The 24,810-nt window shown below is 34.9% G+C and overlaps 1 protein-coding gene across 7 annotated transcripts in view; it reads left to right on the forward strand.

Moving 5' to 3' along the window:
- The window catches only part of MYO9A (myosin IXA), a 282,301-nt gene that overhangs the window by 163,821 nt on the left and 93,670 nt on the right, over window positions 1-24,810 (forward strand). For 5 of the 7 annotated variants that reach the window (XM_042988478.1, XM_007084561.3, XM_042988482.1 and 2 more), the window contains 9 exons: window positions 1,849-1,971; window positions 4,826-4,906; window positions 6,686-6,796; window positions 7,681-7,803; window positions 9,615-9,764; window positions 10,594-10,913; window positions 11,508-13,109; window positions 16,792-16,891; window positions 17,399-17,611. In XM_042988478.1, the coding sequence (XP_042844412.1) occupies window positions 1,849-1,971; window positions 4,826-4,906; window positions 6,686-6,796; window positions 7,681-7,803; window positions 9,615-9,764; window positions 10,594-10,913; window positions 11,508-13,109; window positions 16,792-16,891; window positions 17,399-17,611 (2,823 nt within the window). The remainder of the gene's footprint in view (window positions 1-1,848; window positions 1,972-4,825; window positions 4,907-6,685; window positions 6,797-7,680; window positions 7,804-9,614; window positions 9,765-10,593; window positions 10,914-11,507; window positions 13,110-16,791; window positions 16,892-17,398; window positions 17,612-24,810) is intronic. The other 2 variants (XM_042988481.1, XM_042988483.1) reach the window with 2 other exon arrangements.

The following is a 24,810-nucleotide window of genomic DNA, read 5'->3' on the forward strand; positions in this document are numbered from 1 at the left end:
ATAGAATTTAGTAGTGTGACTAAAGCATACTTTATGAAAATAATTCCTTATAATTGCATATCTCTGTTGTTTTTCACTGTTTTCTGAAGCATTGTCAAAAATAACTTTCAGATCTTATTTGATAGTCTCCTTAAATAAATATCTAGATGTGAAATTGTTTATCAGGAAGGCTATACTGATTTGCATTCTTAAGAACAGTGCATAAATATGTCTTTCTTCACAACCTCATGAATATTGGGTTTTGTCAGTGTTTATTATGTTTGCCAATCTGATATGCAGAAAACCTCTTTAAAAGAAATGTGCTTTTTTTTATTATACATCAGGTTGATTGATTGTCATCATGTTATATGTCATTTTTACTTTATTTGAGAATTGCCTGTTTCATGTCTTCTGTTCATTTTAATTTCAGGATGAATTTTTAAAGGAATTTTTACATTTCTTATGTACAGATAATAAGTCTGTCATTGCTAGAAAAATTTTATTTAGTTGTATCTGTTAAAATATGTATTGTACTTGTTGCCACTTGAAGGTTTATATTTTTAAGTGTTTATATTGTCAAAATTAATATTAAGACTTTTAAATTTGTTGTTTTTAACTCAGTTCTGTGCTTCTCATACAATAAAATTTTTAGAGCTTTTTGAATAACATTATATAGTTGTACATATGTATCATTATATATTCTTTCCATGGGCAAGCTCACTTCCATAAATATGGTATGGTTTAAAAAGTTGAGGCGCCTGGGTGGCTCAGTCAGTTGAGCATCCGACTTCAGCTCAGGTCATGATCTCATGGTTCATGGCTTTGGGCCCTGCGTTGGGCTCTGTGCTGATTTGGAGCCTGCTTCAGATTCTGTGTCTCCCGCTCTCTCTGCCCCTCCCTTGCTCGCACTCTGCCTCTCTCTCTCAAAAATAAATAATAAATATTAGAAAAAATTACTTTTAATTGTAATTGGCTGCAAAAGCTCTCAAATACTTTATTAACACCCCATTTTGTATTATTTGTATTTGCTTTATGTGTAACTCCTATCTTACTATTAAGATTAATAATTAATTTGCCAGGATCATGGTTAATAGGGTTTATGTTTTATTTTGTTTCTGTGTATGTTTCTGGCACACCCTCTGTAGCCCTGGGATTAAATTTATTGTCTCTGTGAGTCAGGATTCAATTACAGTTAGCAATAATAAGTGTAGATATTTTTAAGTAGAAAAAGACTTAATTCAAATAGGCACTTACAAAATCATTAGAAGTTTTAGAGTTTCAGAGTATTAAAATAGCAGTGCAGAACTGACCCCAGCTGTAATCAGCTAAGAAAGCAGGAAGCTGCCATTCCAGCTGCTGCTTCCAGGTGCATACTACCTGTGGTGTAATCCAGGAATCAGGAGGAAGCTGCCACAACTATTGGCACCAGGGTTAAGGTGCATTTACTAGAGTTGCAGTAACAACACAAATTCCCTGTGCTCTGCCTCTCAACTCACAAAGGTGGTGCCTGGACATTAGGATCACAGAAAGCTAAAGTACTTGGGTATACATGGTTGTCAGAAGAAACAGAAGCTAGTAGCCAAAGTCTGCCTCAGTTATACCTTCCCAATTTCATGCGTTAGAATTTAAATGATAAACTTAAATCCTATCTGGAACCCAGATGCAAGAGAGTTTGAGAAATGCAGTTTTCTTTTTAGCTGGAAAGCTTCTGCGAGAAAGCAGGAGGGTGAGATGGATATTGAATATCAATTTCTAATATTCACCACAGTCATTATACATGGGTGATAATGAAAACTGGCTTAAAATTTTGGTTTCCCTGTTCTTTAATTAATTTATGTGAAGAATTTGATTTTTCTTGCTTGTTTTCAGCACTTGCTAGAGGTAAATTCTTTAAAGCACCTGACAAGACTGACACTACAGGATCGCATTACCAAGTCTCTTCTTCATTTGCACAAGAAGAAAAAGCCTCCCAGCATCAGTGCCCAGTTTCAGGTTATTTCTTTTGTTATCTTTTTATAAAAATTTTTTTTTAAATCAGGAATCTGTTTCATTCAGATCAGCATTGAAAGGTCAAAATGATCTGCAAGGTACCTGAATGGAATATGATTCATATGACTTAAAAGCCATTTTATGGTGGTCATTTTGGAGAAAAGTTACAGTGGTGGAAAAAGTCAGCTGCCTTTCTTTTTCATTGTTGTATCTGTGGATAGTGGATATCCCAAAGAGTAATTCATTGCCTTCAATGTGAGGAGACAGGCAGCAGGAAATTGCTATTATAAACAAAATCTTCCTTTTACCCTATGGCCCAGATATAGTCACTGTTAACATAAGGTGTATGTTTTTTTTCCTATATGTATTTTTAAACTTCATGCTTCTGCTATCGATATTTAACTAAATGAGATTGTAGTTTTTTTCTGGTTTTATTTTAACTTTGTGTACATAGATCCATTTCTTTTTGTTGTGACTGGGCATTTGGGAATAAATATCACAATAAATTAAATAACAGTTATATATAATTGTCAAGCTGACTTTTATTCTTTGAACGTATATCTGTGTCTTAAGTTTTTTACAGTACCTTCACATTGGTTTTATAATCAAAGGAAAATAAGTCTAAAATGGGCTATTTTTTTCAAAGATGGTTTGTTTATAGCAGCAGGAATCAGATCGGTGGTTTTCTGGGACTGTCAGCAGGAAGAGTTATTAATTGCATATGGGCAGGAGGGAACTTTCTAGGGTAATGGAAGATTTCTATATCTCATCTAATGTGATGTTTGCACAATCATGTAAACTTACTGAAAATCATTGATCTGTACACTTATAATGGGTACATTTTTATAGTATTTAATTTGTATTTCAATAAGGTTAAAAACAAAACATCACTCTTAAGAGAATGAAAGTGCAAGGTACAGGGTGTGAAAATATACTAGCAATATATCTGAAAAGCACCTTATATATATAGAATAAACAAAGAACCACAAATCAATTTTTAAAAAGACTGACACCCTAATACAAATGGTACAAAGCCTTGTGCAGTCAAAACTGTCTGAAATCAAAAGATGTAATTCAGAAGGCCAGTGAGCCTATTAAATACTGGCCCAACATTATTATTCATCAGAGAAATGCAAATTAACTACACACTTGCCAGCATGGCTGAAATAAAAAAGACTGATTATACAAAGTGTTAGTGGGGATGTGGAGCAACCAGAAGAACTTTTATACATTTCTATTGAGATATAAACTGATGCAGCTATTTGGAAATAGCTAAAAGATATGTTGAAGAATGGCCACAGCAATTTTATTTATAACAGCCCAAACTGAAACAAATATCTACCTTAAATGGATTATTTAATTGTGGTATAGTCATATAATGAATCATTACTATATAGCACTGAAAATGTACATAATGTATGCAACAAATACAAGCTCGTACCTAGTATATCTTTTTTTTTTTATATGAACTCATATAGCAGACAAAACTAAGTTGCCATCTTAGAGATTAGGGTAATGGTTACCCTTGGTTCAGGTGTGGAGGTAGGTAATTTATGTACAGTGACCTTGCTAAATTCAATGGGATGGGATAGAAGGGCTTCTGAATTTCTGGTAATATTTTGTTTAATGATTTGGGCTTTGGTTGTAAGAATGTATTCCCTTTGTGAAAATTCATCAGACTGTATACTTATGATTTAAGCATTTTATTTTATGTATCTTGTACTAAAATAGCATATACAAGAAAAAAGAACACTTAAAAGTAAAAAAGTTGTATGTTGCTTATATATGATGGTAATAATAGGAGTCTATATGGTTGTAAGGCTTTTAAGTTTTACTTGAAGTCATAAAATATTAACCCTAAGTAGACTATGACAAGTTAGGTTTGCATATTGTAATCCTTAGAGTAGCCACTGAAAAATACTACAAAGAAATATAACAGAGAAGCCAATAGATGGAATACTAAAAAACAAAATATGTTATCTGAGCATAAGATGGAATGAAACTAGAAATCAATAAAGGAAAGATAACAACCCCCAGGTATTTGGAAAATAAAAAGCAGACATCTAAATAATACATGAGTCAAAGAAGGAGGAAGATTTTAAAAATATTTTAAATGAAATGAAAATAATCAAAGTTTGTGCAGTGCAGCTAAAGCAGTGCTCCAGGGTTCATTGATAACATTAAATGCTTTTAATGAAATGAGAAAGGTCTCAAGTCAATAATGTAAACTACTACTTTAGGAACCTAGCCAAAGAAAAATATATTAAACCCAAAGCAAGCAGATGGAATGAAATGATAAAGATAAAAGAAGTCAATGAAATTGAAAACAGAAAAATAATAGAAAAAAACCAACGAAACCAAAAAGCTGGTTCTTTGAAAACATAAAAAAATTATAAACTTCTAGCTAGACTAGTCAGGAAAAAAAAAGAGGTAAACTACAAATTATCATATTAAGAATGAAAGAGGGGATATCACTGACGTGAACACTGAAAGTGGGAGAATATTAGCTAGTGGATACCCTACCGGATGATTTTCCAAGTTGTTCTAGGAATGCATGAGTTTGAATAAATTGTTTCATGAAATGTGAAGAAAAGTCTAGAATTAGGAGGTCATTCTGTAATATATATGCAGTATTTACTATTGCCAAGTTATCAGCTTTAAGATTAAACTACCATCCTTAAATTACTAAATTACCCTTAATCAGTATGGAAATAAATTTGCTTTTCAGAAAGAAAGCTATTCCTGTGTATACCAATCATTTCTGCATAGTTTGCCAACATTATTTTTTGTACCTATAAATTATTTCCTGCCAGTTTGGAATGGGAGAAAATGCTAATTACATTGCTTTGTATTGCAGGCCTCATTAAGCAAACTGATGGAGACACTTGGTCAAGCAGAACCATATTTTGTGAAATGCATTCGCTCTAATGCTGAAAAGGTAAAAATGTCCTGTAAATGAGAGCTTCTAGCTCAGCTTACTTCAAATCAGGCTTTACTTTTTTTTTTTTTTTTTTTTTTAAGGAGAGCAAGTGGTAGGGAAGAGCTATCTATAATCTTTTTAAGGAAAACCAGGTTCTGTATTTTCTGTGGATGTCCTTATATTTTCTGTATTTACTTGCCTATTCTGTGTTTACATGCACTTGATTCAGTGTTTCCTAGAATCTGAGAAGCAAATATGTTTTGAAATTCCATCATAAAAAAGAGTTTTATGCAACTTTTGTTACCCTGAGATTAATCTTTCTTGTTTGTATATAACCTGTCATTCTTAAAGAATTTGTTTAGAGCTTTTTGCCTCTGTAAAATAAGGAACGTACTGTGGACATTCTTGATTCCTTCTGCTTTCGATAATAGGTCTCCTAATTACAGCTTTGCAGAATATACCTAATAAATATAAACATTTGTCATATTCCTTTATGTTCATCATAGGAAAATATAGTTCCTAGGCTGAACAGCTAAAAATGTGTAGTTCTATAGTACTATAAATGTATAGTATGAATTGTGTCCAGCTTTCTTAATTTTTAGGAAGCAGTCTTCAACTGCTGTTTACAAGCTTTGTGAACTTAACCATTTCTGTGACTTTTAAAAGTTTTCATCTTTGTAAGAATATACTATAATTATAGGACCAGACTCACAGTGTTTTGGAACTAGTATACCTGAGTCACTACCTGCAAAGTACTTAAAATGTTACTGGCCCATACTAATTGTTCAGTAAATGTTAGCTGTTCTTTTATAGTAACAAAAAAGGACACCTTTTTATTTACAGTTAAATAGAACCTTTGAGTCCTTATTATTAATGAAGACCTTGTTATACAGAGAGTTCAATTAATGAAGTATTTCAGGGCACAGAATAAGTACTAAATAAACATTGACTATTATTAACATAAGTTGCATATTTGATTTTTTTTCTTTGATAGCTGGTATGCCCCATTTCCCTGCAGGAAAATGTTTGGGATTGCCTTTGCGGATCATTGAAAACAGTATTTAGAGAATAGGGAGAAATACCAGAATATCCAAATAATATCTTTTGAATATCGGAAAACATGCCTACTGAGATACCTACAAGTGACAGGGTGTTGTGAATGGTGATGAGTGACTGCCTCCCATTAGCTTCTTCCTTATCAATGCTTGTGCATTGAGGAGGTCAGTTCTCAGGGACTGTAGGAATTTTTTGTTTTTCATTGTATCCTACTGGTATTACTAGCAAAAAATGTTTAGAGAAAAAACTGCTCTTAACCTTGTACTAGTCATTAAATGAAGAATCTGTCAGCTCTCCATTAACCAAGGCAACTGGTAGAGTGGAGTAGGTGGTTTCTGATTGAAATTATAGAGAGAAATCTTAATTAAAAACAAAAATACAGACACTCTTGACTACATATATGTAGATTAATCTTGTTACAGATTTTTATAGGGACTAGACTATGTCTGCTCCTCCTGTGGGTAGCTGCATTCCTTTTTAGCTTTGAAGGTCCTCTCCCTCTACAACTAGAGAGAGGCTGGAAGCTTGGTTTCTCCTTTTTCCCTAGGGTCAGGCATTTAGAACTTTTCGGAAGCCACCAGCTGGGGAGGTAGATTTTCCTGTCACCTCTGTTGTGTCTTAACCTGACAATCTCCAATTTTTAGATACTCAAAAGTTGACTATACTTATGAGGAAAACATTAATTTGGAGATCTCTTCTTCCGGGTTAATCTGTTTTTTTTTTCCATTTGCTTTGATTTAGCTGCCATTAAGGTTCAACGATGCTTTGGTACTTCGACAGCTTCGGTACACTGGGATGCTAGAGACAGTTCGAATTCGCCAGTCTGGATACAGCTGCAAATATTCTTTCCAGGTTATGCTTTTATAGTGATATTTAAATTTATATACACATAATTAAGTGATTCCTGTGTCTTGTTTTTCATTTGGGGCTCACTTGTTTATTTCTCTTATTTCTTCCTTTCCATTCCATCTTTTGTGTACAGAATTGAAGAGGGATAGAAAGTACTCACTTCCATTGAATGGCAGCAATCTTATGTGTTGTAATCGAATCCAGTTCCTGGCTATTCTCATTTGATCTGAATGTTTACTAATACTAAGTTTACTTGTAACATAGTAGTTCCTCCTGCTGATTACTCCAGTAATGGAAATAGTTCAATCAGAGCTACCTGGTTCAAGAGAAGATTCTGTTTAGGTTTATGTAAAGTTTTCTCACAAGATTTTCTTTTATAGTAAGCTGCCAGCAAGGTTCACAGGTATTCTCATTAGCTACTGCTGCTATGGGTATAGAAATTATGTTGAAGCTTTTCAGCAGCTGAACAGATTCTTTGCTGTTTCTGGGCGGGAACGCTTTGTTCTCAGTTATACCCTGTAATAGCTGACACCTTTGCATGTTTTTTTGCTAAAAATTTCAGTTCTTATTAAATAACTTTTTCTTTGGTCTTTAACACAACTTTCTCAAAAGGGATAGTTTCTGCTTTTTTCTTCTTCCATTCCCTTTTGATAACAAAATATGTAGAACTCACTATCTTCTCTCCACCCCACCCCCATTTTACAAATTAACTGCTTTGTAGTTTTTTTAATTAAATACTTTCTTGGTTTCAGTCTGTTTAGAAGATGAAAAAATGATCAGTAAAAGGACAGCTAGCTAATTTAGACCCATGTTTACATTTTACACATAGTTTAGACATGTTTATAATTTTCTTGTGATTTTACAACATTTTTCTTTTCATTTTTCAGGATTTTGTGAGCCACTTCCATGTACTTCTTCCCCGAAATATTATTCCATCCAAATTTAACATTCAGGATTTCTTCAGGAAAATAAATCTTAATTCAGATAACTATCAAGTTGGAAAATCCATGGTAAATATAATATATACACTCCTTGTCAAATTTGAGTGAATTTTTATATTTAGATAATAATGGCGATCTTTGCCCCAGAGAACATTTCTGAAAAAGATACTGTACCAGTTATCATAAGGAAATTGAGATATTAAGATTAAAAATATTAAGATTTTTACTTAATATAGTCAGTATTAACCAAAGAGCTGCTGGCCAGTGCTCTAGGTCTGCTTAAGGTTTTTAACTGCCTAAAAACAATGACTCCCTAGGTATTCTACTGTAATCTTCAACTCAACTTGCCCAAAGTGACCTTATCCAAATTACCCTACTGTCCTTAATTTTCATCTATTCTTTTCTCTCTCATCCTTCTTCTAGGTTCTTAGGCTAAAAACTGTAATGCTATTTGGCCTGACCCTTCACCTTAATCCTTTTACAAAGTTCTGTGTCTTCTCACAAATGATTCTCACGTCATGCCCCTTTTCTTCATTCCTACTGCTGGCATTTTAGCCTGTTCCTTTGCTCTCAGTTATAGTTCTCTTACAGTAATTCCTCATCCGATTTCAGTCTATTTGTCATTCCATTTAAGTCACTCTACCCATAGTATCAAAACCATCATCTTAATATACTTCTTTCTTTTATGTTGACTTTCTGCTCAATAATAATCACCTGATAACCTCCCGTTAAATTCAAACATCTTTCTCTTCTTCAAGAACCTCCATATTGTGACTTCACATCATTTAATATTTTCTTTATGAAGATTATTCGGTTGTCTCCTGTACATGCTGCCATGTACGTGTACATTTGTTATTATTTCCTGCTCCTTGTTTTGCTTAGGTAGAGCCCTCTGTCTTTTGCCTTACAGTTTACTGTCTTCCTATTTGTGTATCTAATATCTCTTCTTTTTTAAAATAGTGTTAAATTTTTTGACAGAAGGGGGAGGTGATGGATATCAATTAGTTGGTGGTAATTACTTCATAATGTATACATACATCAAAATGTCACATTGTACACCTTAAAGATATATATAGGTTTTAATATCTACCTGCTTTTAAGGGTGAAGTGCAAATTCTGTTTTCAGAGGGACTATGTTTAAGTTATATTTGTTTCCTCCTAAACCCCTAAAGATTTATTAATGGCATAAAATAGTAAATAAATTGATTAATAGCTTTGGGTAGCAAGAAGCCTTTGATGCATACTGGGTTTCAAAAAGACTGTTATTATTGGTTTATTCATATTATGATCATCCCCCCACCCTAACATCCTTGAACAATATGACCTTTTACCAGTGGTACAAGTGGTTCATGATGGCAGTGAATCTCTAAAACTGGGAATTTTGTATTCGTGTTCACTGTTTCATTTCCCCTTCTATGTTCTAATGTCTCTTTCTATATTCTAATGGCAATTTTTTTTTTTTTAATTTGAGAATGACTTCTTTGGATATATTGATAGAAATATTTATCAGTACTGCTTTTCATTTCTTCCACTGTATTCTTCTCTAAAGAAGCTTACCACAGAGGGGCGCCTGGGTGACTCAGTCGGTTAAGCGTCCGACTTCGGCTCAGGTCATGATCTCACGGCTCGTGAGTTCGAGCCCCACGTCGGGCTCTGTGCTGACAGCTCAGAGCCTGGAGCCTGTTTCAGATTCTGTGTCTCCCACTCTCTCTCTGACCCTCCCCCGTTCATGCTCTGTCTCTCTCTGTCTCAAAAGTAAATAAACGTTAAAAAAAAAAATTAAAAAAAAAAAAAGCAGCTTACCACAGAAAAGATGATTCATGAAATAAATTTCTCATTTCTTCATAAGCTGTATTCCTCATCTTTCTTCTTTTTGGTAGGTGTTCCTAAAGGAACAGGAACGACAGCACCTACAAGATCTGCTTCACCAAGAGGTGCTGCGCAGAATCATATTGTTGCAGCGATGGTTCAGGGTCCTGCTGTGTAGGCAGCATTTCCTCCACCTGAGACAGGCATGCATCATTATCCAGGTGGGAAGTAAAGGATTTCTTGCATGAGATTTGCTAGTTTATTTGGCTTTTATTTTAGTAACTAGAATTTTACTGTGAAACATTTGAATAAGAATATAAACTTCTTCATTGATGAGAATGTGTCCTATTCATTTTTGAAATGTTCATAGCATCTAAAAGATTACCTGGCATATACTAATAGACCATTGATAAACATCGATGGAGTTGAAGTTAAATTAAATTGAATTTATAGCTGTAATGTCTTGTACACTATGGTTAGGGGCAAAGGAATTATGTGCCTTAATTTTTGTTGCCTTAGTTATTTTTATTTGATTGTTTCCTGAGTGATATTTGAGAGTTATATATACATTGCTCTTGCTCTGTACTCCTCTTGGATGATAGGTATCTTATTTCATATTTTATCTGTTTTATTTTTTCCTTCACTGATTTATATGATGACCGTTCTGTTCTCCTCCATAGGCCCTTTTCTTTTAATACAAGAAAATTTTTAGAATGTTTATCTTTGAAACATGTGCATGTTGACCTTAAACCCATTAATATTGGCAAAACTATAGCCCAAGAAGATAATGTAATTTGTTAAAGCATCAAAAACTTTTAAATTATTTTAAGTTCTATAATTAACTTCATCGAGGTTATATTCTCTAAGAATTGTTTTAGCCAAGCATATCTGGAAAATAAAGCTTTTTTTTTTCACTTTAATCAGGCACAATTTAGCTATTTAGCCACTTAATCTCTAATTACAACACAATAAATTTATTATTTTTCTTTTTTCTGTGAAAATGTGGTATAAGATATGACAGCCATTTCTATTGTTTTGTCTTCCTCACAGCGATTCTGGAGGAATTATCTAAATCAGAAGCAAGCCAGAAATGTAGCTGTGCAGAAGGATGCTTTAGTTTTGGCTAGTGCAGCCACGCTTCTCCAGTCTTCCTGGCGTGCTCATGTGGAGAGGCAGCGGTATTTGGAGCTCCGGACTGCAGCCATCATCATCCAGCAGAGATGGAAGGAATGCTATAGGCAGAGGCACATGGCTGCTGTCTGTATTCAGGCAAGATGGAAAGGCTACAGAGAAAGTAAGAGGTATCAAGAACAAAGGAGCAAAATTATCCTTTTGCAATCAATATGTAGAGGATTCAGAGCAAGACAAAGGTAATTTGTATTGTTATGATACTTACTCCTTTCCTCTTCAGCTATTTTGTTTATATCTTTGCTCTTAACATTTGCCTAACTTGTATTAGAATTGGTTATGTACAATTTCGTCTTCTCCACTAGGCTGTGATGTTCCTAGCAGTTTTAACCCATATTGTATGGTCTCTAAAAGAAGCTAAACAGATACTTATTGAATTAAATTGGATTGAAAACCTACATGGTCTACAGTTACAACCACTAAGAATTGATTTTACATTAGGTTGAGTCTTTAAAATTTGGCAATATTCAGTTGTTTTTATCTTCAGAAACTTTAATTTCATTATTAAGGTTTACCTTAAAATAAAGTTATTTCTAAAATGAGAGCTTTACTTCTGAGTTAATTTATGTTTTGACTAGGATGCCCTATTAGGATTAATGTACTTAATAAAGTATCTCACTCATAGAAATAGAATAATGAAATGTGCATCCAAGTTAGTTTAAGAAGAAAATTTTGAAACTTTCAAATTATTTCTTAAATTCTCAGTAAAGTGTATTCTCTCCAGTAGTAACTAAAAAATCTTTCTAACCCATTTTTTTTTTCCTGTTGTTATATAGATTTAAAGTTTTAAAAGAACAAAGACTGAAAGAAACAAAACTAGAATTTGGATTGGCAGATCCTGAGCCATATGGAGCTCTGGAAATTCAGGGCTCAGACCCTTCAGAATGGGAGGATTGTTCCTTTGACAACAGAGTGAAAGCTATAGAGGAATGTAAATCTGTGATAGAGAGTAATCGAATTAGCCAGGAGAGTTCAATGGACTGCTTGAAAGAGTCCCCAAACAAGCAACAGGAGAGAGCCAGAAGCCAAAGTGGTGTGGACTTGCAGGGAGAAGTGATTGTAAGAGAGAGACCTAAGTCCTTAGAGGATCTCCACCAGAAAAAAGTAGGTCGGGCCAAAAGAGAAAGTCGGAGAATGAGAGAACTAGAGCAAGCTATATTCAGTTTAGAATTGCTAAAAGTTCGTTCTCTTGGTGGCATGTCTCCTTCAGAGGAACGTAGATGGTCTACAGAACTGATGCCTGAAGGTCTTCAGTCTCTACAGGGTACACCTGACAGTGAAAGCTCTCAAGGAAGTTTGGAACATCTGAGCTGTGAGGAAAGCCAGAAGAGCAAACTTGAGTCCATAATATTAGATGAAGGAGACTTGCAGAGTCTGTCGCCTAAAATATCTAGCAGTCCAAAATTTGATTCACAGGACAATGCCCTCAGTTCCTCAAGTGAGACTAACTATACCATGATTGAAAAGGGAACACCCTCTGACTCAGTGCATTTGAAGAATGGGACTGTGAAGGAAAAATTGGTCTGCAGTTCTGAATCTATTACCTGTAAGCCACAGCTGAGAGACCCCTTTATTTCAAATAGTCTGCCTACATTTTTTTATATTCCTCAACAAGATCCACTGAAAACAAGTTCCCAACTAGACACAGGTATCCAGAGAAACAAGCTATTAGAAAGTGAAGAAACACTTTCAGCTCTTACTTTGGATATCAACAGGGAAGCCAGCAAGTACCACTCCTCCGGAGAAAATCAAGTTGTCATGTCTTTGAATACAGATTCTTCTAATACTGTGCTGAAGAAGTTAGAAAAGCTAAACACTGAGAAGGAAGAAAGGCAAAAGCATTTGCAGCAGCAGAATGAAAAAGAGATGATGGAACAGATTCGTCAGCAAACAGATATTTTAGAGAAGGAGCGTAAAGCCTTCAGGACCATTGAAAAGCCACGAACTGGGGAGTTGTTCCTGGCACCATCTTTCCATCCATCAAAACAAAGAGTAGAGAGGCCGTCCTCTCTCCTCATTCTGAATACCCCAAATAAGGAAGAACCCAATGTACTAGGGCCTCCATTAGTAACTGTAAAAGATGCAGTTCTTCCAAAAGACAGCACTTCTGCTCGCCTGTCCCAGAAGGACCGACCTGTCACCTTATTCTTTGAAAGGAAAGGAGGCCCATACCAATCTGCTACTACCAAGGAATTATCCAAGACAGACAGAATGTGTACCCAAATGAATGTAGCCTGTAAACTTTCTAATAATCGTGTTTCCAAAAGAGAGCATCATAGGCCAGCTCAGTCTTACATCCACAAATCTGATGGCCCTTCCAGAGATGGAACTACTAGGGTCATTTTCTTCACACCAAAGGACAATATGAGTATTTCCCTGTAAGTGAAATGATATTTATTTTCTGTGTAAATGGGAAACTTTTTGGAGAATTTTGCTAAGTTGCTTTAATCTACCTCAACTATTTGTATGGGTGCTGCCGAAATGAGCCATTTTCTCTGTGTAAAAAAATTCCCTTAATGTTGACTCTAGCAGGGTTCCTGAAATTGGATATAATTATACCATAGGAATCTTTGACTAAGCATAGATGGAGTTTTTTGGTTTCTTCTCATTAAGTGAGAAAGCATTTGTGAAGGTCAATACAGTGCCTATAAACATAGTAGGCTAGGCATTCGGCAAATGCTGGTTGTCTTAGATTTTTCATGTGAGGCAAGTCCAGGTTTTTATTGTCACACTTTAAAGTTAATGTACTTTGTCCCAGCTCTTGGCCTATTGGGTCTTCACTGAGTACTTTATACATTTTTGGTGTGTAGTAAAAAACACAAAAAGAATAAAATTTACCATCTTAACCATTCTTAATTACATACGACAGTAGTGTTAACTATATGCACATTGTTGTACAGTGGATCTCTAGAACTTTTTCATATTGCAAAAGAAACTCTATTACCTATCAAACAGCAACCAGCCCTTTCCCCTTACTCCAAGCCCCTGGTAACCACCATTTTTCTTTTTTCTTTTCTTTTCTTTTTCTTTTTTATTTTGAGAGAGTGTGCATGTGTACTTGAAAGCTGGGGAGAGGGGCAGGAGGAGAGAGAGAGAGAGAGAGAGAGAGAGAGAGAGAGAGAGAATCTCAAGCAGTCTCCTTGTTCAGCACTGAGCCCAATGTGGCTCAGTCCCACAACTCTTGGATCATGACTTGGGCTGAAACCAAGAGTTGGACACTCAACTGGCTAAGTCACCCAGGCGTCCCTCCTTGTGACCACCATTCTACTTTGTTTCTAAGAGTTTGACTACTTAAGTGGATGCCTCATATGAGTGGAAGTTCTTTATACTTTTAAGTTTTCTTAACTTGTGGTCATCATGAGAAAAGCACTTTTTAAGTGGAACATAAAAACAAAGATGATAAAATTTAAGAAATTTTATTAAGTCTTTGTTGTATAGTGGATTCTTTCAGTTCTCCTGGGACAATGTCAGTGTTTTGTTTTTAAATATTTTTATTTTGAGAGAGAGAGAGAGAGAGAGAGAGCGAGCGAGTGCACAAGAGGGGGGAGGGGCAGAGAGGGAGAGAGAGAATCTCAAGTAAGTTCCACACTCTCTGTAAATGTGGAGCCCAACATGGGGCTCGATATCACAACCATGAGATCGTGACCTGAGCCAAAATCAAGAGTCAGATGCTCAACCAACTGAGCCACCACGGTGCCACAAGAATGTCAGTGTTTAAATGAAAGGAGGGTATAGATCTTAGAGCTAAAAAAATTAAATTTCACATTAACTATGCAAATAACCTTTTCTCTCTTATCATAGCTTGAGCTTTTAAATATTTTTGTCTGTAAAATTACATACAGATTTTATAGAAACTCTTTGTAAATGCGAGCAAAAAATCATTGGTATTTTTTTTTCCATTAGGGGTTTCTGTATGGTATTATGAAACGCAGTTGGACTAAATGACAGCTTGAGGTCCTATACCTACCCATTAACCTAGAGATTGCCCAAAAGTTCAAAGACTTTGTATAAGCATATATAAGCCCATCAGAGTGTTAAAAACATTATTTCCTGTCATTCTGATTAAGTTTAGTGATGGGAGGTGTGTGTGTTGTATGTTTGTGTAGTTGTTGGATCCATGAATCAGTTCTGTGAAAGGCTTACTTATAGATTTCAAAAACATTAATCATTCTTGTGAATCCTTGTAAATTACTTTTGTCATTTTCCAAGATAAACAATCTTAAGGGTACTTGATCTAGTTTGCTTTGCCTCATTAAGATCTATTTATCTTCAAAATGATTATGTGTTAGGTTGTTTCTGTGAAAGCTTAAATAAAATTCATACTTTAAGTCTTCTTTTATTGTATAAGTAATACTATAAACCTTAGCACTTTATAGAATTGCAAATGTTGGTAATTCTAAACTATTTTGTCCAGTTGCCACACTATTATAGATGAGCTCACTAGGCCTATAGAGATGAAATGACTTGTTCAAAATCACATACTGAGACAAATAGCTGGGAATGGAACTTGAGTTTCATGATTAGGAATCACCATTGGATTTCATGATTGGGAAGTAATTTTAGATTAGTGTTCTTTCTGTAGAAAAGAAATGCACTTTCTATAGATAAAGTGCATTGTGGCCTTCATCTGGTTAATGAAAGAGAACAAAAAAGAAATCATGGAGAAATATAAAGAAAATGCTGTGAGTTTAAAAGTTGGCTAGGGTGTTCAGATGCTATCAAACATTGTTTTCTTGTTTTGAGAATAAATCAAAGGCCAATAGGCTTAACTGTGGCAAGACAGATTTTGATGAAAGGGAATCTTTTAGGATAGCCTAGGATTGCTAGGTTTGATCGTGGGTTGGCCAAAAAGGGAGATACCTGAGACGCCTTTAGCTAGGAAAGGTTGCCATCTATTTTGGTTTGTTTAGGGATTTATGCATAGGGTAAAGGACAGTATAACTTTTATGGCCCCTTGGTCTTCACTTATAAAAATTAAATGGAAGATTTTGCATGAGAGCAGTTAGTCTGCCAACTTGTATTATAAGTTAGTGTGTACTTTAAACCCACCACTATGTTAGAAGGTAAGGTATGATTCTCAGTGAGCTTATAGTTCTAAGGAGAGGATAATGGTATGTTGATAAATTTTAAGATTCATGGTTCTGAGTTAAGGTAGGTAACAGAATTTAATGATAAAGTAGTCACATCATGTGGTTATTCAAGCAAAATTAAATTTTCATAAACTAACACTGTGCTATTTGTATGGCATACCTCTTTTAACTTAATAATTTCTTATCCTTCTAGTGTTGACTTTGTTCTGTATAATAGTTAAAAATTTTTTTTAACGTTTATTTATTTTTTAGAGACAGAGTGTGAGTGGGAGAGGGGGAGAGAGAGCGAGGGAGACACAGAATCCAAAGTAGGCTCCAGGCTCTGAGCTGACAGCACAGAGCCTCATGCAGGGCTTGAACTTATGAACCATGAGGTCATGACCTGAGCCGAAGTTGGATGCTTAACTGACTGAGCCACCCAGGCACCTCACTGTTCTGTATAACAGTTTTAAAACTAAGATAGTAGATGAAAGCTACAGAGGGATTTCAGAAAGGAAATTTGCTAACCAGGAGGAACCATCTCAGTATAAAACAAAGTAATGGGATCTTTATCACTTAGTAGCTACTTATCAGGTATTTTATAATGATTAGAATAAAAGGTCCCTTCTAAGACTGATTTTAAAGATTTGGGGATGTAGTATTTTCCCTTATCAAATCCATCTGTTTTCTTGAGCTAATTCTGCTGCTACTATTCTTAAACATATATCATAGTAGAATATACCCAGTGATTATCAGGGACAGGCTTCTAATTCAGTCACATATGTTAATTCTTGATAATGCTATTAATTAGGATAGGCAGAAAAACATTGATACGTTGTTTTAGGAATTGGGTAAGATCTGGAAATATTTATGTGATTTTCTAGAATTCTTTGACTTGGCTTGTTAGGCTATATTTCATGTTGTACTTTAAGACTGTTGCCATGGGATGTCTGCTCGGAATTGAAATGTAATCCTGTTGTTTTATCTTAAGTGTCAACAAGGAAGCCTTAAACAGTGGAAATCCTCTACTCCATAAACAAGATGAACCAAATTGGAAACCTGTGAAATTAACTGGGCCGGGCCAAGGAGAGGTAAGTATTGAATTTTATCTCTCTTATGCAAAATAGATGCACCTATTTTGGAAATTATTATTCTTATAAGTAGAGCACCTCATTTATGCATTTACTCCCAAGTGTTTATGGGAAAGAAGCAATGAGTTAAGTCTCTTATACTTAGGGAAGTGTACTTTAGGGAGGGAATGGTGACTCAAATCCCAGATTATGTTTACAAAAAAGATGTTGCTTAAAGAAAGAAGGCAATTTATGCAAGTGGCTTTGGTGACATATTATGGCGGTGAAAGATGACTTCCTTGGCGATGGAGAACAGTGTAGATTTAGCTTCCATTTGTGTTTTGTCCAGAGTAATGTATATGGATTGCTTTTGGTTATCTCTGTCACTTCTAGAAGAGAGGATACAGTGGGGTGGAGGGATGTTTCAAGAAACTCATGAGCTCTCAGATGTCTTTCATTGGCATCGTCTCCAAAAAAAACCAAAACAAAACATTGTTGTGTTATTTGTTTTATCATTTGGTCAAGCAGGTTGCCAGACCGGCCCATAAAAAGAAAGCTCGAATGGCGCGGACGCGCTCCGATTTCTTGACTAGAGGTACTTTTGCCGATGGGGAGGGGGATACAGAGGAAGATGATTACGATGACATTATTGAGCCCCTTCTCTCCCTTGATCAAGCTTCTCACTCTGAGCTAGGGCCTGCACCCAGCCTGGGTCAGGCCTCTCACAGTGACTCCGAAATGGTAATTTTACAGCAATATAAGAAATATAGGGAACGAGCAAATCTGATGGGAATAGTGAGTAGTCTTTGCTAATCTAAAGCTAACCTTTGCGGCTTCTTCCTTGTATAGTGGTTTGTACACGGGAAACCTCAGTGAACACAGCAATAAAACTAAACCTTAATTTAATAGGACCAGATAAAGGGCACTTTAACAGCATATATCAAATCATAAATTAGGGGAAATTAGGGTTATTTAATTTAGCACTAATGTACAGTTTTTCTATTATATCTTAAAAGGTCTAGATCAGGGGCCCCCAAATTGTTTTCTGTAAAGGGCCAGATAGTAAATATTTAGATGTTGTTGGTCAGCTCTGCTGTTGTAAAGTGAAAATAGCCATAGATAATAAGTAAACAAATAGGACTGTGTTCTAGTAAAACTGTTTACAAAAACAGTGGGCTGTATTTGACTTGCTGGCCGTAGTTTGCTGATTGATCCTTGGTCTAGTGAATAGGGTATGTTGTTAAATAATCCAATTGCTTTTAACTGAAATGGTACTCTCCTTTTTTTTGTTTTTGGCCTTTAAGCTTGCTTCCCCTCCACCATTATTTAGTAATAGAAAATAAACATGATTTTTTTTAAGTTTATTTATTTTGAGACAGAGAGAGAGAGCACACACAAGCAGGAGAAGGTCAGAGAGAAGGAGAGACAGAATCCCATGCAGGCTTCTCACCATCAGCACAGAGCCCAATGCAGGGCTTGAACCCACGAACCGTGAGATCACAACCTGAGCCGTAATTGAGTTGGACACTTAACTGACTGTGCCACCCAGGCATCCCTAAACATTAATTTTTAAAAAATGTAATGAACAGTGCCAAAAATGTTTTCTTGGACCAACCTAACCAGGCAGAAGTCTATATGTAATGTGAATTTGAATTAATCACAAATTATAACATTGGAGTTATGTTTGAATAAAGCTACACTTAGTCAAAATATTTGACCAAGAGTATAACTTTATCATCATATTTCATCCAAAATTAGGTATATATAGTTTGACAAGTATGAATGTATTTATGGATATAAAGTATTTGATTTTGGAATTGTCCTGGAAAATATACTATATAAAGAGTCTGTTATGTCTAATATGTACTAAAACATTATCACTTATCAAGTGGAGTGATATATGTGGTTTATTTCCATGCATATCCTTAATTAAGTTGGGTTTCTAATGTTATTCTTTAGTATATATTCATTATGGGAGAAAAATTTTAGGTTGGCCTTTTGACATATTAAATATTTCATTTTTGAACTGTTGTAAGCTGTTTGTGCCAAAGAATTAAATCTTCTGCTAATTTCTAGAATACCCTCCTTGTCTTTATCTTCCATTAGATAGACCCCATTTTTAAATGATAATATTGATAATCTAAGAAGAAAAAATAAAAATAGAAAACTGTATGACTAGGTCTCTAATTAGACAAATGAGTCTTTACGCTGAGCTAAACCATAGGGCTATAAAAGTTAGAAACAATCTGTGTATCTATTAATATATATAACTGGAGCCAAAGCCCTCTCTTCAGTGTAAGGTAAAGTAACTCCATTTTGGAGGTGCCCTGTTTTTGAGTTATAAATAATGAAACTTACTCTACCATATGATTAGTGGTTAAAGATGAAATTATGTTACAGAGCAACTAATTTTACTAAAAAGTATTCTTTTTTTTTTTTTTTTTAGTGTAAATAGGGAGCATACTTAAATTATTCTCTAAAGCGTATATAGAATTTTAATTTGTGGAAGAACTTAGCATTGTAATTGCTGTTTTGTTCCTGAGAGTTTGCTTTGTTACAAACCTTAGTCCTTTTGGTGGTAGAATTCTTCCTCACTGAAAACTCTTACTGAGATGAGCTGGAGGTTGGGCTTTCTGCTTGGAGCATTTGGCCCCATTAAGGGTTCTAGCTGGTAGCCTCTGCCTATGATTCTGTTCACCTGCTTTTGACGGTCACTGCATGCCAGTAGTTGTAGAGCACTCTGTATCCCTGCACAGTGTATATAGCCCCCTTTCCAGCTTTCTCACTGTCCTTCTGTTTCATCACTAGCTATTTTAGGAACAGGTGGTGGTGTTTGTTTCTGGTGGACACTTGCATGAAGCAGCTTTGCTTTCTAGAATATGCTGATAGATAGTATTGGGGTTGGGGGTGGAAAGGGTGGAGACAGTTTAAAATGTGTTTCTGTTTGTTTATCTTGAAAATATGCCGTGTTCTAATGTTATCTGATACTATGAAGATGAAGACTAATTGTTTGTAAATGGGAATTCTCAAAAATTCAGGTATCTCCAGGATTTTAAATAGGCTTGATTTTCTAGACACATGGGTTTTTAAAAACTGGATTTTTTTTTTTTTTTTCCTGGACAAAGTGACCCTGTCACTTGCGACATTCTCTAAAAACAGTGTCATTCAATCTTGGAAGAAGCCGTCTTACCTTTCCACTTGCAAAATAACTGATCCAATAGGATAAAGACAGTTATAAATGAATTACCTGAAGAGGATTTGATAAGCACTACCTCCTGAATTCATCAGTGGTTAATTAAATTAACATTAATTAATTGTTACCTGCTAGGAGGAGTGGAAAGAGTAGCAGTTTCCTTTTTTTTTTTTTTTTTTAACTTTCTGCCTTTAATTCTGCCATTTGAATAACTATTTACTCTCTGTATGCTGCTCTCGCTCAGTTCTTCTATCCGTTGTGTTGGCTTTTACCCAAGAAGAATATGTTCTGTCACGTAATATTTAAAAAAAAGTTTATTTAATGTTTTTATTTATTTTTGAGAGAGAGAGAGCGCACAAGTGGGGTAGGGGTAGAGAGCGAGGGAGACACAGAATCAGAAGCAGGCGCCAGGCTCTGAGCTGTCAGCACAGATCCTGATGTGGAGCTCAAACTTGTGAACCGTGAGATCATGCCCTGAGCTGAAGTCGGACACTTAACTGACTGAGCCACCCCGGTGCCCCTGTCATGTAGTATTTTTAAAACCAATTTTTATATAGTTTTTAGTTTCTCAATATTCTAGATGGTAAGTGAGTTAGTCACATCATTTCTATTCCTTATTGGTAGGATTGGTATAGGTAACGTTATAGTTTCCTCTCTCATTCCCTAGATGGAAAATAATCATCTCTGTGGGCATGATTCCTAAATAGCTCTCCAAAATTTGTCTTCTTTATCTCCAGTATGATAAATTTCTCATTTTACCCCAAACCTGCTGTCACTTCCTGTTTCTGTTTGTTATTCTCTGAGATATTCACTAGTCCTTGTCTTTGTTGAATTTTCCTTCTCACCACCACTCTCTCCACAAAAAATTGCCAGAAAAACCTGTAGATAGAGCAATGCTAAGGTTTTTAGCTTATTTTACAGTAAAGGAAAATCTACCTTGGCTAGGCCTCAGAAAGGGGAAGCCAGGAGAGGATGTTTATAGAATTTTAGAACCTAGGCTGGTGATTTTGAGATGGGTCTTGCAAATTAGAAATCTGGTTGATATTGAACAGTTCATGACATGAAAGGTTTGGATTGGCAGTCCCAGCACAGCAGCCATACTGTTGAATATACTTAGGATTTATATATGTATTCCCCCCCCCCCCCAGAAGTTAGGGATGGTTCATAGCATCGCAACTCTCTGCTCTTTAAAGGTTTGGTAGAATTTCCCTATGAAACCATCTTGGATTGGTACATTTTTATGGTGTAATTCGTTACTTCTATATTTCTTCTACAGAAATTAGTCTTATAAACTTTCTATCTAAAGGGGTCAATTTTGGTAAATAATTTCTCTTATGAAATTATTCATTTCATCTAATCATTCAGATTTATTTGCATAGAGGTCTGGAAATAATCTCATGATTTTTAAAAATTTTGTTTCAATGGTTATTTCCCTTTTGTCATTTCATATTTTATAGAGTTGTGTTTTTTCATTTTTTTCTTTAAGTTAGCTAATCATTTGTCTTTGTTACTTTTTCCCAAAACAACAGGATTTTTATTTATGATACCTAGTTCCCCACTGCTTCCCTGTTCTCCACTGATTTCTGCTTTTACCTTTATTATTTATTTCCTTATATTTTCTTTTGGTTTACTGTCTTATTTTTCTACATTTTTTTGTGGGGAATTTAATTCACTTATTGAAGTTATTTTTATTGATACAGGTTTTTAAGGCTGTGAATTTTCTTCTGATCACTACTTTAGATATATCTTGTTTATTCTAATGTGTTTAAGTCTTCAATTACTTTTTGAAAATCTGTAATTTCAGTTTATGTTATTTTTTACCCAAAACCTGCTCAATAAAAATCTTTTAGTTTTCAGAGGAAGAACCTTTTTCTTTTTTAACTTTTTTTAATTTCTAGTTTTATTGTATTGTGATTAAAGAGTATTTGTAATGCTTCTAGTTGATCAAATTTATTGGTTATATTCTTTATTACTTAATATGTGGTTAGTTTTTGTGAATGCACCTTGTGCATTTTTTAAGAAGGTATATATTATGTATTCAGAATGTAAAATTTCAAAATATAACCATAATTTATTCCTTACTGATTAGGTTGTTTACCTTCTATATACTTACTATTGTTTATACAGCTATCTTATACAGAGACTGTTGTGTTAAAGTTTCCTATTATTCATTGTGAATTGTGGCTTTTGGTATCAAAAAGTGTCCTTTGTCACATTCAGTGCTTTTTGCTTGAATTCTACTTAAATAATAGTATTATAGCCTCTGTTTTCTTAATTATTTCCATTTGCCTAGAGTACTTTTACTCATCCCTTTATATTTAGCCTTTCTGAACCCTTTTGCTTTAGATGTGTTTTGTATGCATTATAGTTGGTTCCTACTTTGTGAGCCAAATTAAAATTTTTTTTACCATATCGATGAGTTAAATCTATTTATATTTATTGATATAACTGATAGCTTTGGTCTCAACTCTTATAATTTTATGTTGTTATTCTGCATTATGTTAAATTTGCTGTTTGTTACTTTTTTATTTCACTTTTTAAAATTTCTTTTGATATGAGGTGGTGTGTTCTTTTCTTTGGGTTTGTATATAACTTTAAAAAATGCCCTTAATTTACCATATTTTATTTTATTTTTATTTTTTTATTTACTTTTTAAACATTTATTTATTACTGAGAGACAGAGAGAGACAGTACATGAGCACAGGAGGGGCGGAGAGAGGAGGAGACAGAATCAGAAGCAGGCTCCAGGCTCTGAGCTGTTAGCACAGAGCCTGACATGGGGCCCGAACTCACAAACCATGAGATCATGACCTGAGCCGAAGTCGGACGCTCAACTGACTGAGCCACCCAGGCACCCCTAATTTACCATATTTTAATCTATTATTCTCCAGTTAGTCATTTATAAAAAAATATTTTTTAATTCTCACCTGTTTTGGCACAACTATCAAATTATTCTGGTCTCTACCTTTCCTCTGTTTTTTAGGCTTTTACTTCTACTTTGTCAGAACATTTAATTTTACATATTCTTTCACTCTAGTGTCCATCTTTGTTTTTTGTCTGAGATCTATTAAATATCTGAAATGATCACATCAAATATTTTGCTGAAGTTTCCATATTTATCTCTTGATTGGTTGTAGCTCTGCTCCTAATACTTTACTCAGGAAGGCTCATAGCTCTGGAATTCCCTTGATATTTGAAGGGACATCTTGGCTACATATAAAATCCTTGATTCATACTTTACTTGATTTATACCTGAGGTTTTAAAAATGCTATTTTATTGTCTCACTTTGTTATTTTTGGAAGTCTGTTACCAGACTAATTCTCTTGCTGTTTCAAAGAGTTATTGGCTCTTTTTACTTGGAGACTTCCAGAATTTTTTTTCTTTATATCTAAAAGTTAGGATATGTCTTCAACTTCATCATCACAGGTGAGTTATCCCATATACCTGCAGGACTTGTATGTGTGTGTGTGTGTGTGTGTGTGTGCACAAATTCAGGTTTTGCCTTATTCTTGAAACTCTTGGATTACAGTTTTAGATATTGTGTTCCATCCATTGTTTTGTTTTTCTTGTAGGGACCCCAATTATAAATGATTTTTTCTTCTTTTCTTGTCTTCCAACTCAACTACCTTCTCTTCTGACTCTTTTCACTCATTTCTTTATATCACTTTACATTCTTTATTATCTTTCTGCCTTTGTTCAGTCCCTTTTAAATTTGCATTTGTGTATTTTCTCCCTTGGGCATCTTCTAAGCTATTCTTTACTATCTTTTTATTTCTTTCCTGAGTTCATTTGACTCTTTTCACTTCTTCCTGGTTTTTCTAGGAAGAGGGGAGCTCATTTTTGTTTTTAATTTTTGAATTTCTGATTAATATGGTATTTCATATATGAAGTTATTAAATTCATTTTTGACTTACAGTTTTCTACTTCATGCTTGGTTTTGGTCAGTGGGAGATGGGTTAATCAACTGCATTGTTTTGGTTTTAATTTTCTTTGTTTTCTTATTGTAGCTTGTGTAGATTTTGTATGTCTTAATTTCTGCATATTCATTTGGGATAGTTTATAAGTAACTTGATTTCAAGGGCTTCCTCTTCTGTCAGTGTAACAAAGAAAAATTTATTTTACAGGCAGCCTCTTTTGGGTCTGGTAGGTGTGTGAGTGCGTGTGTGTGTGTGTGTGTGTGTGGTGAAGGCATAGTTGTGTCTTTCATTTGTTACTTTTTTTTTGCCTTGCTAGATTCTAAATTTTACCCTTCTGCTTCTTTTCCTTTTCACTACTCAATCTCCAAAAGGCACCCCTTCCTTCTTTTTTACCTTCATTTTCCTCAGAAGCAGTGATTTTAAAAATATGTCACCTTGGTGGCATCTGGTGGCTCAGTTGGTTAAGCGTCCGACTTTGGCTCAGGTCATGATCTCGCGGTTTGTGGGTTTGAGCCCTGTGTCAGGCTCTGTGCTGACAGCTCAGAGCCTGGAACCTGCTTCGGATTTTCTCTCTCTCTCTCTCTCTCTCTCTCTCTCTCTCTCTCTCTCTCTTTTTTCTTTCTCTCTGCCCCTCCCTCACTCATGCTCTGTCTCTCTTGCAAAAATAAACATTAAAAAAAAAAAAAAGTCACCTTGAATCCCATGCAGTTTTAAGTCCTTTCTTTTTAGTCAGTTCTCTGATCTCCTAGTGCTCAATATTTGCGTCAGTTTTGAGTCACTATAGATGGATTGATTTTTTTTTTCCTCCTTGTCAGTCATATATATTCTT

The sequence above is a fragment of the Panthera tigris genome, chromosome B3 (genome assembly GCF_018350195.1).
Source record: "Panthera tigris isolate Pti1 chromosome B3, P.tigris_Pti1_mat1.1, whole genome shotgun sequence".
Lineage (NCBI taxonomy): Eukaryota > Metazoa > Chordata > Mammalia > Carnivora > Felidae > Panthera > Panthera tigris.